Source organism: Caretta caretta, chromosome 6 (assembly GCF_965140235.1).
Source record: "Caretta caretta isolate rCarCar2 chromosome 6, rCarCar1.hap1, whole genome shotgun sequence".
In the NCBI taxonomy this organism is placed as follows: Eukaryota; Metazoa; Chordata; order Testudines; family Cheloniidae; genus Caretta; species Caretta caretta.
The window spans coordinates 26,884,803-26,900,283 of NC_134211.1; the positions used below are offsets into that span (position 1 = coordinate 26,884,803).

At 43.6% G+C, this 15,481-nt stretch overlaps 1 protein-coding gene across 1 annotated transcript in view; it reads right to left on the reverse strand.

Annotated features, from left to right (window-relative positions):
* Positions 1–15,481, reverse strand: part of TMEM86A (transmembrane protein 86A) — an 89,086-nt gene that overhangs the window by 39,891 nt on the left and 33,714 nt on the right. Inside the window, exon 3 of the mRNA XM_048855888.2 lies at positions 6,527–6,626. Within this exon, the coding sequence (XP_048711845.1) occupies positions 6,527–6,547 (21 nt within the window). The 5' untranslated portion in view covers positions 6,548–6,626. The remainder of the gene's footprint in view (positions 1–6,526; positions 6,627–15,481) is intronic.

The following is a 15,481-nucleotide window of genomic DNA, read 5'->3' on the forward strand; positions in this document are numbered from 1 at the left end:
TCTATCAGAGATGGCTTGTAATGTATCTGTAACATGCTCCTATGGCCTGTTTTATGCAAGAGGTCAGACTAGATGATCACAGTGGTCTTTTCTGGCTTTGGAATCTATGACTCTATGCCATAATACACTTTGCAGTATATACCCTTCTTTATGTTACCTAAGAATATAACTTACATATAAGATATGCATAGTATGAGAAAAGGTCCCATTTACAGTGCCAAGCCTCCATACGTTATTTCTTTAGCAATAAATTGTAGTGGTGGTAGAAATTAAACTTCCATATTCCACCTTCTTTGCATTCAGGGATTCTTCCCTCTTTAACAAATTGCTTCGTTCCATGTAGGAGTATTTGAGGAGTGGGGAAATAAAAACTGGGAGTAAATGATACTCCCGAGTAGCCAAAGACAATTGCTCCATCTGGAATGTACACACAAAGATCTTAGAAAACAAGAGAAAAAAAATCATGTCATCAACTGCAGTTTTCAAATATTTTTCCCACGCAGGTCAATATTGCAGGCAGGCAAGAGAGGATATGCATGATAACCAAAAACAATTCCATGTGCTAATCTGGTCTTGTATCCGGTAATAATGCCTTTGTGATATATGCCCAGGATATCCCACATCCACGTTTCAGCCTGCTAGTCAGCTATCCCAGCATACTGTTCAAGGTGAACTGCAAAGCAGTTGGTTTCGACTTTGCTGCTCCCTTATGAAATATAAAGACTCATCATTTTCTTCTGCCAACTTTTATGAGAGCGGTGGAGGACCAGAACACTGACTGCCTAAAAGTCAATTTATTTTCCCACTTCTACTGCAGAATGGAGCAGGTGCTGCTCTGGTTACAGCTTCATGTGTTACTGCTGTTCCAGTCCTCCTCAGGTTTTACCAAAGTCCTCCAGCAAACAAGAGGGGAAAGCAGACTTTGTATTTCAAGGGGGAAAACAAGCAGAAACCAACTGTTAAAAAAGCTTGACTTTGTCATTGGGCAAGCACAACTGAAGGGCACTAGTCTATTTTCTGCCCCACAATTCACTTTTAAGACGTAATTTCACACCGTGCAATATTTTGGGGTTCAATACAGACCAGTGAGACATTGTGTCACCAGCTGCCCTGTGTGCCTTAAATGCTCTGCTGCTGTGGCTCACAGCCTGATCAACAACAGACAAGCATGTAGTTTCCTGAGTGTCTGTGTGCTGTTTAGCCCTGGTTCTGCACTCTGGCCCCAACCATCTGCCTACAACACAACAGCCCCACCCAGGTCTCCACTAGCCATGGACCCCACCACACCCCCACTTCTGAATTTCCCCAGAACCATCTGCCCTAAAGCCACCAGCCCTCTCTAGGAACACTCAGGGAAGTGATAAGATTCATTGCTCCTTTAAAGAGACAAAAGTACAACTTATCATTTTAACTGAAGTTAACAAGCCTTACCATTCAAACACAGCCCTGGGCTGGATTACAGTGAAAAATACAGCAAAGTTAAGTGATCCCAAGTAGAAGGTAGAATGGGTTACAAACAAAAGTAAAAATACACTTTCTAATGGCTAAGTCCTAACTTAACAAGCTACAGATAGTGCTCAAGGTAGTTTTCTCACTAATCATTCTTGGTCCAGCATGGCTGTCTAGACCCTCTGGCCAGGAACCAATACACAGCACATAAAGTGTTCATTTGATTCCTTTGTCTCCTCAGGGGTAAGATAAAGATGGAGTCTCTCTCTGTCCCTTGTACTTCCTCCAAAGGAATTGTCTTTGTCCTGAAAGTCAGGAAGGCTTCCTGGGGATTCAGTCTCCAGTGTCTCTCTGGGGTGCTGGATCCATATTAATTCTCTGTCTCTCAAGTTCAGTCTGAGGATAACCTCCACTGGTTTAGCTTGATGGTTTTGTTTACTGCTAATATGTAAATTGAGGTAAACCCACATTCCTTTAGGACAAACCTGTGTATTATTGTGACGGGTGCAATTCACCACTACAGCACCTCCTACTGGTGGTCTTGGGAATTAGCTCTGCACCCTCTTCTGGTGGTGTCTCACCCACTGTCATCTCTGCTCCTGGACACACGTAACTCCTAGGAGCACAGCATCCTCTTCATGACACTGCGCTCCAGCTGTGCCACACTGTCTTCTCCCCTTCCAGGGGACCTGCAATCTCCACCCAGCCTCTTCCCTCAGTGGCAACTGCAGTTCATTGTCCCAAGGCCACTTCCCATGCAGTTCCAGCACCCTCTTCTTCCCTTGCCTCAGCTTGCTGGCCCTAGCAGCCAGCCAGGAGCACTGAATTGTCCCAGGTGCTGGGCTTCTCCCCTTGAGTTCCAGTCAGTTACTGAACTCTGTTCTGACTGCAGTCCTTCTTATATGGGCTTGCCAGGCCATGATTGGCTACTCCTCTCAGCCCCTTTCTAATTGGCTGCCTCCAGCGCAGCCTCCCTTGGGCTGCTTTTAATCCCTTTTCTGCCAGTGAGGGGCACCTGCCCCCTCACAATGACCTTTACCTAGCCTACACGGTCTGGTTTTAAACATGTTCTAGAACATACGCACTAAGAGCGAACTTCAAAGGTTGCCCCTTAAGAGTATAAAAAGAGAAATTAACAACGTTTGCATGATATTTCAAAGTTATTTTAATTCAGGCTCTAAAGACCGATTCACCTCTTTACGACGGTTGCACTGTCTGCAAGGGACAGTCACTGGAATGTGAGACAGCAAACTATTGTGCAGGCCTGGCAAAGACAGGGGTAAAGAGTCTTTGCACCTACTGCTTTTGAAGTGTTTTGATCAAAGAACTTCTAGCTTTGATGTAAAGCACAAGGGAATCACTTCAAAGAGAGCCATTGGCCAGAGTACTTTGAAAACAGGAAGATGATAAATCAATATCAATTGCTGATGCCTAATATCTCTGGGCTAAGTGCTGTAGTGAAGGGACTGTTTAACCTGCTGACTAACACTTAGTTATTCCTGATGCAGCTATAGATTTGTCAGTTAAACTCAGTCAGATAAACTATTTGTGTCCTGGAAATAGGAGAGCATATGAAGGCACATAAGATGTACACAGAGTTCTTTCATCCTGGGATCACACAGTGCTTTTCCACATTAATGTAATAACACCCTATATCGGCTCATCTGCAGGGACTGAACCTGGACCTCTGGATCTTAAAGCCACAGCCACTGTTACTTCAGCTAAACAACCAGCTCTAATAGTTCATACACAAACCTCCACATGTGGTCTTGCACATTGTATTAGTATGGATTATATTAATTAAGCTTCTTGACTACCCTGTGAGACAGGCAAGTAATATTATTCCTGTTCCACATAGACAAGGCCTTTTGTTTTTTTTACTCATTCTTACAAAAAAAAACATCGGGGGTTTCAAAAGTGTTTTGGTTTTTACCCATTTTCAACTGAACTGTGAACCACTCAAGTACATGAAAATACTGATTATGTTAGGAAAATCCAAATCCATTACACTAGGTAGATGTATTTGTGTTAGTATATTAGTGTAAGGGTAAATGTGGGGTTGTCTATTTAAATTAAGGCAAGGTCATGGAAGATAAACACACACGCACATGTAGGGATATATCTTATGATACTGGGTGCACCAATGCATGTGTGCATAAAGTCCAAAGATGCCTTGAGACAAGAGGAAGAGGGGGACCGAGTCTCAAAGACAGAAATTCTGATCAGTTTACAGGATGAAAGTCTCAATAATAATAATAATTAAAAAAAAAAAAGGCCATGGTGCTGCTTCTGGCTTGGTGAAGGAAGAAGAGAAGAGTTGCCTGCACTTAGCTGGCTCACTCCATCTGGAGTCGCTACTGCTGGGAAAGAGCAATAGTAGAGCTGAACTTGGGGCAATCCAGCCCTCACTGGTCTCTGAGGAGGAAGAAGCAGAGGTTCTGTCAAGCCAGAAATCTGATAATCTGGACAACTGCGCCTGTAGATGAGAACCACAAATGGACACAGAAGTGAAGGCAAAAGTCCACAGGAAAATTATAAGCAAAATGGTCTCTTTCTGAAAGGATTTACCAAAAAAGAGCATCCTGGGTAACAGGAAAGCTCAAAGAGACTTGGAAAACCAAGGCAGAGCTCAGAATATGGATATAACTGAGGGGTCCAGAGAATAAAATGGGGAGCAGACCGCCTAGGGGGGAAGCAGAAGAGAAGCTGATCACTAAAACAACTGAAACTCAATTTTACTTAGAGAAGGTTTCTACATCACTGGTAAGGAATGGGAGAATCTCAGCAGAAAGGCAGAAAAGAGCAGATCTATTACAACAACGCTGTCTGATGGAATACACAAGATTTCTGAATACAGTGAAGGCAGCAAGGAAAGTTACCTATAACAGCTACAACATATTTTTCCTTCCGTCCTGAGCCCTTATGAATTATGTTCAGCAGGAGAGAGAGAATTTTCACCCCCTGAAATTACTCAGGTGGCAAAAGGAACAGATACATCAATCCTGTCTCTGGCAAAATTGCAAGCAGTGTTTCAGGTCCAAGTATATTTTGAGGACACTGACTCTGCCAAAAGAAAATGAAAAGAGAAAAATACACTAGGCATCTTAATACTGGCTTCTGCTAGTAATAAATAACAAGATGGGCAATACCCAGTTACAACTGTAGACCTTGAAATGTTTTTCCGAATTTTTTTTACACATTCTGGGCCAAATTTTGCTCTTAATTTCATGGGTGTAAGAATTTTGTCCATTCCTAGCAATATTTGTATTTCTATTGATAACATATATTGCCATGTACATAATTGTTCATTTTCTTTCCTATTTTGACAGGAGGTGAAGTTGCAATCTATTCTTTTCAGAGTAACAGCTGTGTTAGTCTGTATTCGCAAAAAGAAAAGGAGTACTTGTGACACCTTAGAGACTAACCAATTTATTTGAGCATAAGCTTTTGTGAGCTACAGCTCCGATGCATCCGATGAAGTGAGCTGTAGCTCACGAAAGCTTATGCTCAAATAAATTGGTTAGTCTCTAAGGTGCCATAAGTACTCCTTTTCTTTTTGCGAATCTGTTCTTTGCTTCCCTCCCTGTCCCCTGCCAAAAGGCCAAACATATGATGTTTAGGATATATCAGTGTATAGAATTTACAATGCAGTCATGATCCCCTATGAACAATATACTTTAATGTTAATAAACACTGAAATCTAACAGTGATTTCTTTTTTTAGAGAAAAAAAGGTCTTTCACCTATGCAGTGTTTTTAAAATTATCCTACAGGAACCAAAGTGCAGTGAAATAGAACATTCCATTATGAAAGGGGGATGTGATACCATCTCCAATGGATGTTGTACTGATAATTTACACTGATACTTGTATAACTGGAAATTTATCTGGTACACCAAGTACCTTGCTTTTCACTGCTGGTCTGAATGTTGCATGAAAAACAATACACGGAATATTTTAAAATATTGGTGGGCATTTCTGGCTAATACCAACTGTTTTCTGAATATTTTATCTACTTCAACTGGGCCTACAGAGATATTTTTGTAGTATTGGAAGAGCATAAACATACGGCCAGCCACAAATATGATGACTGCCTTGCAAAATTGTCATGATAATTAGCCAGCCCAGGCACAGAGGCTAGGGATTATCCCCTCTTCCACCACCACTATTGCAGCTACTGATCCAGACTGAAGGGCGAGAGGAAGAACATAATGCATCGGGATAAATTATTATAATGTGAAGGGAGAACATTAACTTTTTTTTTTTTAACTCCGCAGAGGATCCCTCTATCCTGGTGAGTGGACAAGGCTGCATTACACCTCTGATGCACACCCAGGCACGCTGCTAGAGAGCTGGTCCATACACATTGCACATCCCTCCCACAGGGGCATACAGCACAGAGGTTCCCAGATGTGCAGTGCGCACGGGGATATTGACAGACCCGCGCCCAGGCACATAAATCACAAACATAGCACGAATATCAATAGGACAGTGCCTGCTGCTCCTTAGAGAAATGATGGGGCGGCTCTGCTCAGGCTGCTGGGCGAGGGAGAGGGGAGCAGACCGAGCAGGGCTCTCCTTCTCCATCACTCAGACAGCGTCCAACCGGCGAGACCAGAGAAATCAACAAAGTCACGCTGCCCGCTCACGTGCACGGTGTTTTCATCCGATGCACTTTTTCGCAGGATTCCCATCCCCCACCCCCCTGGTATTAATTCTCCCCCCCCCACACACATCCCAGCAGAGGAAGGCACAGGCTGGAGAAGATGGTAGCCTTGAGCCTGAGGAATCAGATTCTGGCCCCCTATTACTAACTCCATCCCTCCCCCCAGAGCCAACAAGCTGATGGAGAATCGGATTTAACAACCTAAGGCAGCAGCCGCAACGCATTACTCCGGTCCCTGGTGGGGCAGCGATCCTGAACACAACCCAGCATGGGGCCAGTCCTCGTCCCCCCACGCTCCGCCCCATGTATACAGGTTCCCCTTCTCAAAAAAAAAAAAAAAAAAAAAGTTGGGTTTTTCATTGTTACTGTTCCGGTTTCGTCTCCAATCCATGCAAAGCCCCGTGTGCACTCACCACTGTGACCGGCGACACCATGTCTTCTCGGTAGGCTTCAAGCTGAACTGCAGTCCCTGACTCTGGCTCTGCGGCTGGGTCCCGGTGCCTGGCGCTTTCCCTTTAAATAGGATCAGAAAATATATCTGTTTTTTCTCAATGCCGATTGTTTTCTGGGTTCTTTTTTAGAACGCAATGACATCATAAAGGCCGGAGCCAATGGGCTGAAGGGAGGGGAGCTGGGGGTGTGACACCAGCCGGCTCTGTCTCAGTCGCCCCTCCCTCTGCCTTCCTCTCTAGGCTCACAACCCGCAGCTCAATAGACTCAGCTCATAAGGGGAGAGGAATAGGCTGGCAGTTATCCACTTCTTCCCCTCCCCTCCTGTCCGCCTGATGTCCACAGTAGGTTTCAATGCACACACGTAATCGCACACCAAAACATGGGTACACTTACAGACACGTGCATAAACACATACACTCACAAATACATGTGAGTAAAAATCAGATCCTTCCAGAAAAGCCTGCTGATTTTCACAACCCAGCTCCCAAATAAAGAAAATGTCCAGTTGCTACTTATGTGCCACAAAATTCTAGAATCCAGCACATCTTGGAACCCTAGTGCTGCAAAAAACTTATTCTAGACATGGATTCTGATGGACCCCGCTGTTTTTGTGTGCCGACTCCCAAATTCCACTTCCTAAGGGGCTCACCCACCTGCTACTAGTGTGCCAAAGTCTTCTGGAATATGGCACATCTAGTTGCTACAGGGCAACAAAAAAGTAGATCCAGATCTTGCCAGTTTTTGCCCTACTCTCCAAATTGCTTATAGTTTACCAATCTTTATATATATAAAACGGAACTCGTGAATCCTTTCAAGTAAACCATAGGGGAAAATATTAAAATAACACCATCAATTAAAATAACACCATCAAAATATTAAAATAACACCATCAATCATTATGTGTCAGACCACCAACTGAATTACACAATAGATATATGCCCATCAATAAGTTATCATTTCTTATAATATGCACCAAACATGTGCTAGGCAAACTACAGATCAGGAAGGCCATGATGCATACCCTGCAGAGGTTACAATCTAAATATAAGAACAGGAGTACTTGTGGCACCTTAGAGACTCACAAATTTATGAGAGCATAAGCTTTCGTGGGCTACAGCCCACTTCATTGGATGCATAGAATGGAACATACAGTAAGAAGATACATATATATACATATAGAGAAGGTTAAAGTTGCCATACAAACTGTAAGAGGCTAATTAGTTAAGATGAGCTATTATCAACAGGAGAAAAAAACTTTTGTAGTGATAATCAAGATGGCCCATTTAGACAGTTGACAAGAAGGTGTGAGGATACTTAACTTAGGGAAATAGATTCAATATGTGTAATGACCCAGCCATTCCCAGTCTCTATTCAAACCCAAGTTATTGGTATCTAGTTTGTATATTAATTCAAGCTCAGCAGTTTCTCGTTGGAGTCTGTTTTTGAAGCTTTTCTGTTGCAAAATTGCCACCCTTAAATCTTTTACTGAGTGGCCAGAGAGGTTGAAGTGTTCTCCTACCGGTTTTTGAATGTTATGATTCCTGATGTCAGATTTGTGTCCATTTATTCTTTTGCATAGAGACTGTCTGGTTTGGCCAATATAATGGCAGAGGGGCATTGCTGGCACATGATGGCATATATCACATTGGTAGATGTGCAGGTGAACGAGCCCCTGATGGCGTGACTAATGTGATTAGGTCCTAGCCCTGGCTGGGATGATTTAGTTGGGGATTGGTTCTGCTTTGAGCAGGGGGTTGGACTAGATGACCTCCTGAGGTCCCTTCCAACCCTGATATTCTATGATTCTATGATGGTGTCACTTGAATAAATATGTGACAGAGTTGGCATCGGGCTTTGTTGCAAGGTAGGTTCCTGGGGTAGTGTTTTTGTTGTGTGGTGTGTGGTTGCTGGAGAGTATTTGCTTCAGGTTGGGGGGCTGTCTGTAAGTGAGGACTGGTCTGTTTCCCAAGATCTGTGAGAGTGAGGGATCATTTTTCAGGATAGGTTGTAAATCTTTGATGATGCGCTGGAGAGGTTTTAGTTGCAGGCTGAAGGTGATGGCTAGTGGCATTCTGTTATTTTCTTTATTGGGCCTGTCCTGTAGTAGGTGACTTCTGGGTACTCTTCTGACTCTGTCAATCTGTTTTTTCACTTCAGCAGGTGGGTATTGTAGTTTTAAGAATGCTTGATAGAGATCTTGTAGGTATTTGTCTCTGTCTGAGGGATTGGAGCAAATGTGGTTGTATCTTAGAGCTTGGCTGTAGACAATGGATTGTGTGGTGTGTCCTGGATGGAAGCTGGAGGCATGTAGGTAAGCATAGCGGTCAGTAGGTTTCCGGTATAGGGTGGTGTTTATGTGACCATCGCTTATTAGCACAGTAGTGTCCAGGAAATGGACCACTTGTGTGGATTGGTCTAGGCTGAGGTTGATGGTGGGATGGAAATTGTTGAAATCATGGTGGAATTCCTCAAGGGCCTCTTTGCCATGGGTCCAGATGGTGAAGATGTCATCAATGTAGCACAAGTAGAGTAGGGGCGTTAGGGGACGAGAGCTAAGGAGGCATTGTTCTAAGTCAGCCATAAAAATGTTAGCATACTGTGGGGCCATGCGGGTATCCATAGCAGTGCCGCTGACTTGAATGTATATATTGTCCCCAAATGTGAAATAGTTGTGGTGGGGTCAAAGTCACAAAGGTCAGCCAACCAGGTTTGCCGTGACATTATCGGGGATACTGTTCCTGACAGCTTGTAGTCCATCTTTGTGTGGAATGTTGGTGTAGAGGGCTTCTACATCCATAGTGTAGATCACCGATGGTGATCTTCCAGAAAACACCATCCTGGCCTCTTCCCTTCTTTACTCATACATCCACCTTCCACATGAATTCCCACATGCCTTTCATGCACCCTATTCTTTCTCTATAATCCCCACTTCTACCCCGCCTAGATATCTCTGTGGTCTTAGTTTCTTTTCTCTTCACTCTGACTGAAGTTTCATAGCCACTCCTACTAGTATCCCATTTCCCCTCCCTCTCTCCTCCAACTTCTTTTCTCAATTCACAACCAGTCCCCCTCTTCCTTCAGTCTTATTTAGTAAAGAGACAAGGGTCTTTTGATGCATTTTACTGTTGGGTATGTGACTGTGTCTATTCTTCCCACCTAGTCTCTGGCTCTTTAGTGTTTGATGTTCACTTTCTAAATGTCAGGAACAAACCCATATCAACAGATTCTCACTACATGTAGCCTCAGCTCAGCACTGATGCTACTTTTTTGACATCAGTACATACTGGAGAAAGTTGTTTTATGGGCAACACAAATTTGGTTAAGTGCTTTGCTTAATAAGGACTAAATACTCATGTGCTTACATGCGTTGCTGAATGGGAGTCTGGGTGTTTTTTATTATCTAGACTACCACATTGACATAAAACCATCTTCACATCAAACCAGTGCAAACACTATAAGAGGTTTGCAAAGGTATATCTGAGGGCAGAAGGTCAGCAGATAAATTTGCTGTTCAGGGCCAAATTCTGTTCTCAGTTACATTTATGCAAACCCACTGACATCAGTGAAGCAGATGACAGGACAAGGCGTAAATGGTCTCAAGTTGCAGTGGGGGAGATTTAGGTTGGATATTAGGAAAAACTTTTTCACTAGGAGGGTGGTGAAACACTGGAATGCGTTACCTAGGGACATGGTGGAATCCCCTTCCTTAGAAGTTTTTAAGGTCAGCCTTGACAAAGCCCTGGCTGGGATGATTTAGTTGGGGATTGGTCCTGCTTTGAGCAGGGGGTTGGACTAGAGGGACCTCCATTGTCATCAGACCTCCAACTCTGATATTCTATGATTCTATGACTGAGGGCAGCATTTTGCCCACCAGCCCATGGTATAACTGAGGAATGTTTCATTCCTTTGTACAGAACCATGAATAAGCCCTTCCAAAATCACCTTGCATTATCTACCAGTTAGAGATGGGCTCTGTAAGTAGAGAGAATGAACTGAAATGTACTACGAGAACAAAATGTCTCTGCAATGAAATTAGTAACAGGTAAATATCAAGTAAACAAAAATAAATGCTTTTCCACACAGCATGAAATCACACTTAGATTTCGCTGCTATAAAGAGTGATCAGGTAGTTGAATACCTTAGCTAGATTTTTAATTAGGCTAGTTAATTTGATAAGTGTTGCTATATATTCAGGTAAATGCAATCAAATCACATTCTTTAGGGCACTAACTGAAGAGAGATCAGGAAGAAATTTCTTTGCAATATACAGCATTGCACAATTAAGGCTGAACCAGCCCCACTGAAGTCATAGAATCAATCACAGAATCATAGAATATCAGGGTTGGAAGGGACCTCAGGAGGTCATCTAGTCCAACCCCCTGCTCAAAACAGGACCCATCCCCAGCTAAATCATCCCAGCCAGGGCTTTGTCAAGGCTGACCTTAAAAATATCTAAGGAAGGAGATTCCACCACCTCCCTAGGTAACGCATTCCAATGTTTCACCACCCTCCTAGTGAAAAAGATTTTCCTAATATCCAACCTAAACCTCCCCCACTGCAACTTGAGAGCATTACTCCTTGTTCTGTCATCAGCTACCACTGAGAACAGTCTAGATCCATCCTCTTTGGAACCCCCTTTCAGGTAGTTGAAAGCAACTATCAAATCCCCCCTCATTCTTCTCTTCCGCAGACTAAACAATCCCAGTTCCCTCAGCCTCTCCTCATAAGTCATGTGTTCCAGTCCCCTAATCATTTTTGTTGCCCTCCGCTGGACATTTTCCAATTTTTCCACATCCTTCTTGTAGTGTGGGGCCCAAAACTGGACACAGTACTCCAGATGAGGCCTCACCAATGTTGAATAGAGGGGAACAATCACGTCCCTCGATCTGCTGGCAATGCCCCTACGTATACATCCCAAAATGCCATTGGCCTTCTTGGCAACAAAGGCACACTGTTGACTCATATCCAGCTTCTCGTCCACTGTAACCCCTAGGTCCTTTTCTGCAGAACTGCTGCCGAGCCATTCGGTCCCTAGTCTGTAGCGGTGAATGGGGTTCTTCCGTCCTAAGAGCAGGACTCTGCACTTGTCCTTGTTGAACCTCATCAGATTTCGTTTGGCCCAATCCTCCGATTTGTCTAGGTCACTCTGTATCCTATCCCTACCCTCCAGCATATCTACCTCTTCTCCCAGTTTAGTGTCATCTGCAGACTTGCTGAGGGTGCAATCCACACCATCCTCCAGATCATTTATGAAGATATTGAACAAAACCGGCCCGAGGACCGACCCTTGGGGCACTCCACTTGATACCGGCTGCCAACTAGACATGGAGCCATTGATCACTACCCGTTGAGCCCGACAATCTAGCCAACTTTCTATCCACCTTATAGTCCATTCATCCAGCCCATACTTCTTTAATTTCCTGGCAAGAATACTGTGGGAGACTGTGTCAAAAGCTTTGCTAAAGTCAAGGAACAACACGTCCACCGCTTTCCCCTCATCCATAGAGCCAGTTATCTCGTCATAGAAGGCAATTAGATTAGTCAGGCATGACTTGCCCTTGGTGAATCCATGCTGACTGTTCCTGATCACTTTCCTCTCCTCTAAGTGCTTCAGAATTGATTCCTTGAGGACCTGCTCCATGATTTTTCCAGGGACTGAGGTGAGGCTGACTGGCCTGTAGTTCCCAGGATCCTCCTTCTTCCCTTTTTTAAAGATGGGCACTACATTAGCCTTTTTCCAGTCGTCCGGGACTTCCCCGGATCACCATGAGTTTTTAAAGATAATGGCCAATGGCTCTGCAATCACATCCGCCAACTCCTTTAGCACTCTCGGATGCAGCGCATCCGGCCCCATGGACTTGTGCTCGTCCAGCTTTTCTAAATACTCCCGAACCACTTCTTTCTTCACAGAGGGCTGGTCACCTCCTCCCCATGCTGTGCTGACCAGTGCAGTAGTCTGGGAGCTGACCTTGTTCGTGAAGACAGAGGCAAAAAAAGCATTGAGTACATTAGCTTTTTCCACATCCTCTGTCACTAGGTTGCCTCCCTCATTCAGTAAGAGGCCCACACTTTCCATGACTTTCTTCTTGTTGCTAACATACCTGAAGAAACCCTTCTTGTTACTCTTAACATCTCTTGCTAGCTGTAACTCCAGGTGTGATTTGGCCTTCCTGATTTCACTCCTGCATGCCCGAGCAATATTTTTATACTCTTCCCTGGTCATTTGTCCAATCTTCCACTTCTTGTAAGCTTCTTTTTTGTGTTCAAGATCAGCAAGGATTTCACTGTTAAGCCAAGCTGGTCGCCTGCCATATTTACTATTCTTTCTACACATCGGGATGGTTTGTCCCTGTATCCTCAATAAGGATTCTTTAAAATACAGCCAGCTCTCCTGGACTCTTTTCCCCCTCATATTATTCTCCCAGGGGATCCTGCCCATCAGTTCCCTGAGGGAGTCAAAGTCTGCTTTTCTGAAGTCCAGGGTCCATATTCTGCTGCTCTCCTTTCTTCCCTGTGTCAGGATCCTGAACTCGACCATCTCATGGTCACAGACTCCCAGGTTCCCATCCATTTTAGCTTCCCCTACTAATTCTTCCCAGTTTGTGAGCAGCAGGTCAAGAAGAGCTCTGCCCCTAGTTGGTTCCTCCAGTACTTGCACCAGGAAATTGTCCCCTACCCTCTTCAAAAACTTCTTGGATTGTCTGTGCACCGCTATATTGCTCTCCCAGCAGATATCAGGGTGATTGAAGTCTCCCATGAGAACCAGGGCCTGCAATCTAGTAACTTCTGTGAGTTGCCCGAAGAAAGCCTCGTCCACTTCATCCCCCTGGTCCGGTGGCCTATAGCAGACTCCCACCACGACATCACCCTTGTTGCTCACACTTCTAAACTTAATCCAGAGACACTCAGGTTTTTCTGCAGTTTCATACTTGAGCTCTGAGCAGTCATACTGCTCCCTTACATAGAGTGCAACTCCCCCACCTTTTCTGCCCTGCCTGTCCTTCCTGAACAGTATATATCCATCCATGACAGTACTCCAGTCATGTGAGTTATCCCACCAAGTCTCTGTTATTCCAATCACATCATAATTCCGTGACTGTGCCAGGACTTCCAGTTCTCCCTGCTTGTTTCCCAGGCTTCTTGCATTTGTGTATAGGCACTTGAGATAACACGCTGATCGTCCCTCTTTCTCAGTATGAGGCAGGAGCCCTGCCTTCTCGCACACTCCTGTTTCCTCCCAGTATCCCACTTCCCCACTTACCTGAGGGCTTTGGTCTCCTTCCCCCAGTGAACCTAGTTTAAAGCCCTCCTCACTAAGTTAGCCAGCCCGCTTGCGAAGAAGCTCTTCCCTCTCTTTGTTAGGTGGAACCTTGCTATCCTCTTAAAAGGAGCAGAACTAGGGACCAGATTTTTAAAGGTTTTTAGATGCCTAAAGATACAGGTAGGTGCCTACTGGGAATGTCAAAAATCTGGCCCTTGATTCTTAGCCAAACTCATCTGTTTGTTTGAGCCTTTACTTACCCAACACAGTAGGGTGTATATATTCAAATTTGTGTGCATTTTGGTATTGGCTTTTACTGTTGTAAGACACTCAAAGGGCCTACTATGGTCACCATTTGTACATCTTTTAATTGTTTCTTGTGAGGTTTTTATCTTGTTGGATATTAACTGTGGCTAAAGACAGATCCAGCAAATCTTGTATTGCTCCATTCATACAGATACTCAATATAGTTCTTTGTAATAGTATAAACTGTAACATGGGTTTATTATTTTAGTAACTAGCTCAAAGAAACATACTACAAGTGATGGGGAACACTGGGGAAATGTCTTAACTACCCAATCCCAGGGAGGTACTTTGAAAATTAATCTAATTTAGCATAAGGCATTATATGATCTGGTTGAACTGCATACTATGGGTCAGGCATATCATCTTAAGATCATTTCCTGCACAAGCTATTATTAATAATTTGTTATGGGTTGTTGCCTAGAAGTCCCGATCAGGGAAGTATTGTGCCAGGCACAATGAAATCATGATCCCTGCTGCAAAGAGCTTACGATCTAAATATAAGATGAAACTATACTGTTTCCCAACATTATTAATAGCACACCAGTTTCATTATAGCTAATACATTATTCCCAACACTTTAATGTCTGTTTCTATGGTATCAAAATAAGTGATAATGTAAAATGAGTATTCCTCCTAAGTCTGGTACAATGCTGGAAATCATGGTTTGGAACACAAAAACTAAAATTCTCTGCTTATCATAATGAAAACACTAACAGAACAGATCCTCACACAAACACCCTCCATTTGGAGAAACAGTATGTCAGGCAACCATTGGAGTCACTTTGGCTGGTTTGTGAAGGAAAGAAAAGGAATACAGGATGCAATGAGCTGATGAGCTGATAAACTTGTTCTTGGAATGTGGGAGTATCTTTTTTGTTGTTGTTGCAGGAACTGGATTCCTCCCTCTAGTTTAGGATTACTTTTCTGACTGATGCAGGAGAGATTGTGATGAGCCTCATGAAAACAAACATTTTGTTTAAAGTACAGCTTTAGGGAATTTGTTAATAGGAAATTTATTGCAGTTTTGATTTTTTTTTTTCTTTAAAAACATGCTCACAGTGAGCATGAACAGAGTTCAATAACAGTCATGTGATCATACACTTACCGGGTCAGGGTTTGCAAAACAGAACTTCAGGGATTTTTGTGTGTGTAACAGTGTGGAAATGGCTTTGGTGAACAATGTCTGTGGGTTATGAAAAGAGAAGAGAGAAACTACCTCTTAAGAATTTGGTTTTTGGTCTGATAATGAAGTTTTTCCTTCCATATTTTCCCCCTTGGTGGACTCCTATGCGGGGGGAGTCAGTGGATCCAGGTAGCACTGACCTGAAAGCTAGTCTCTCTAGGCTAA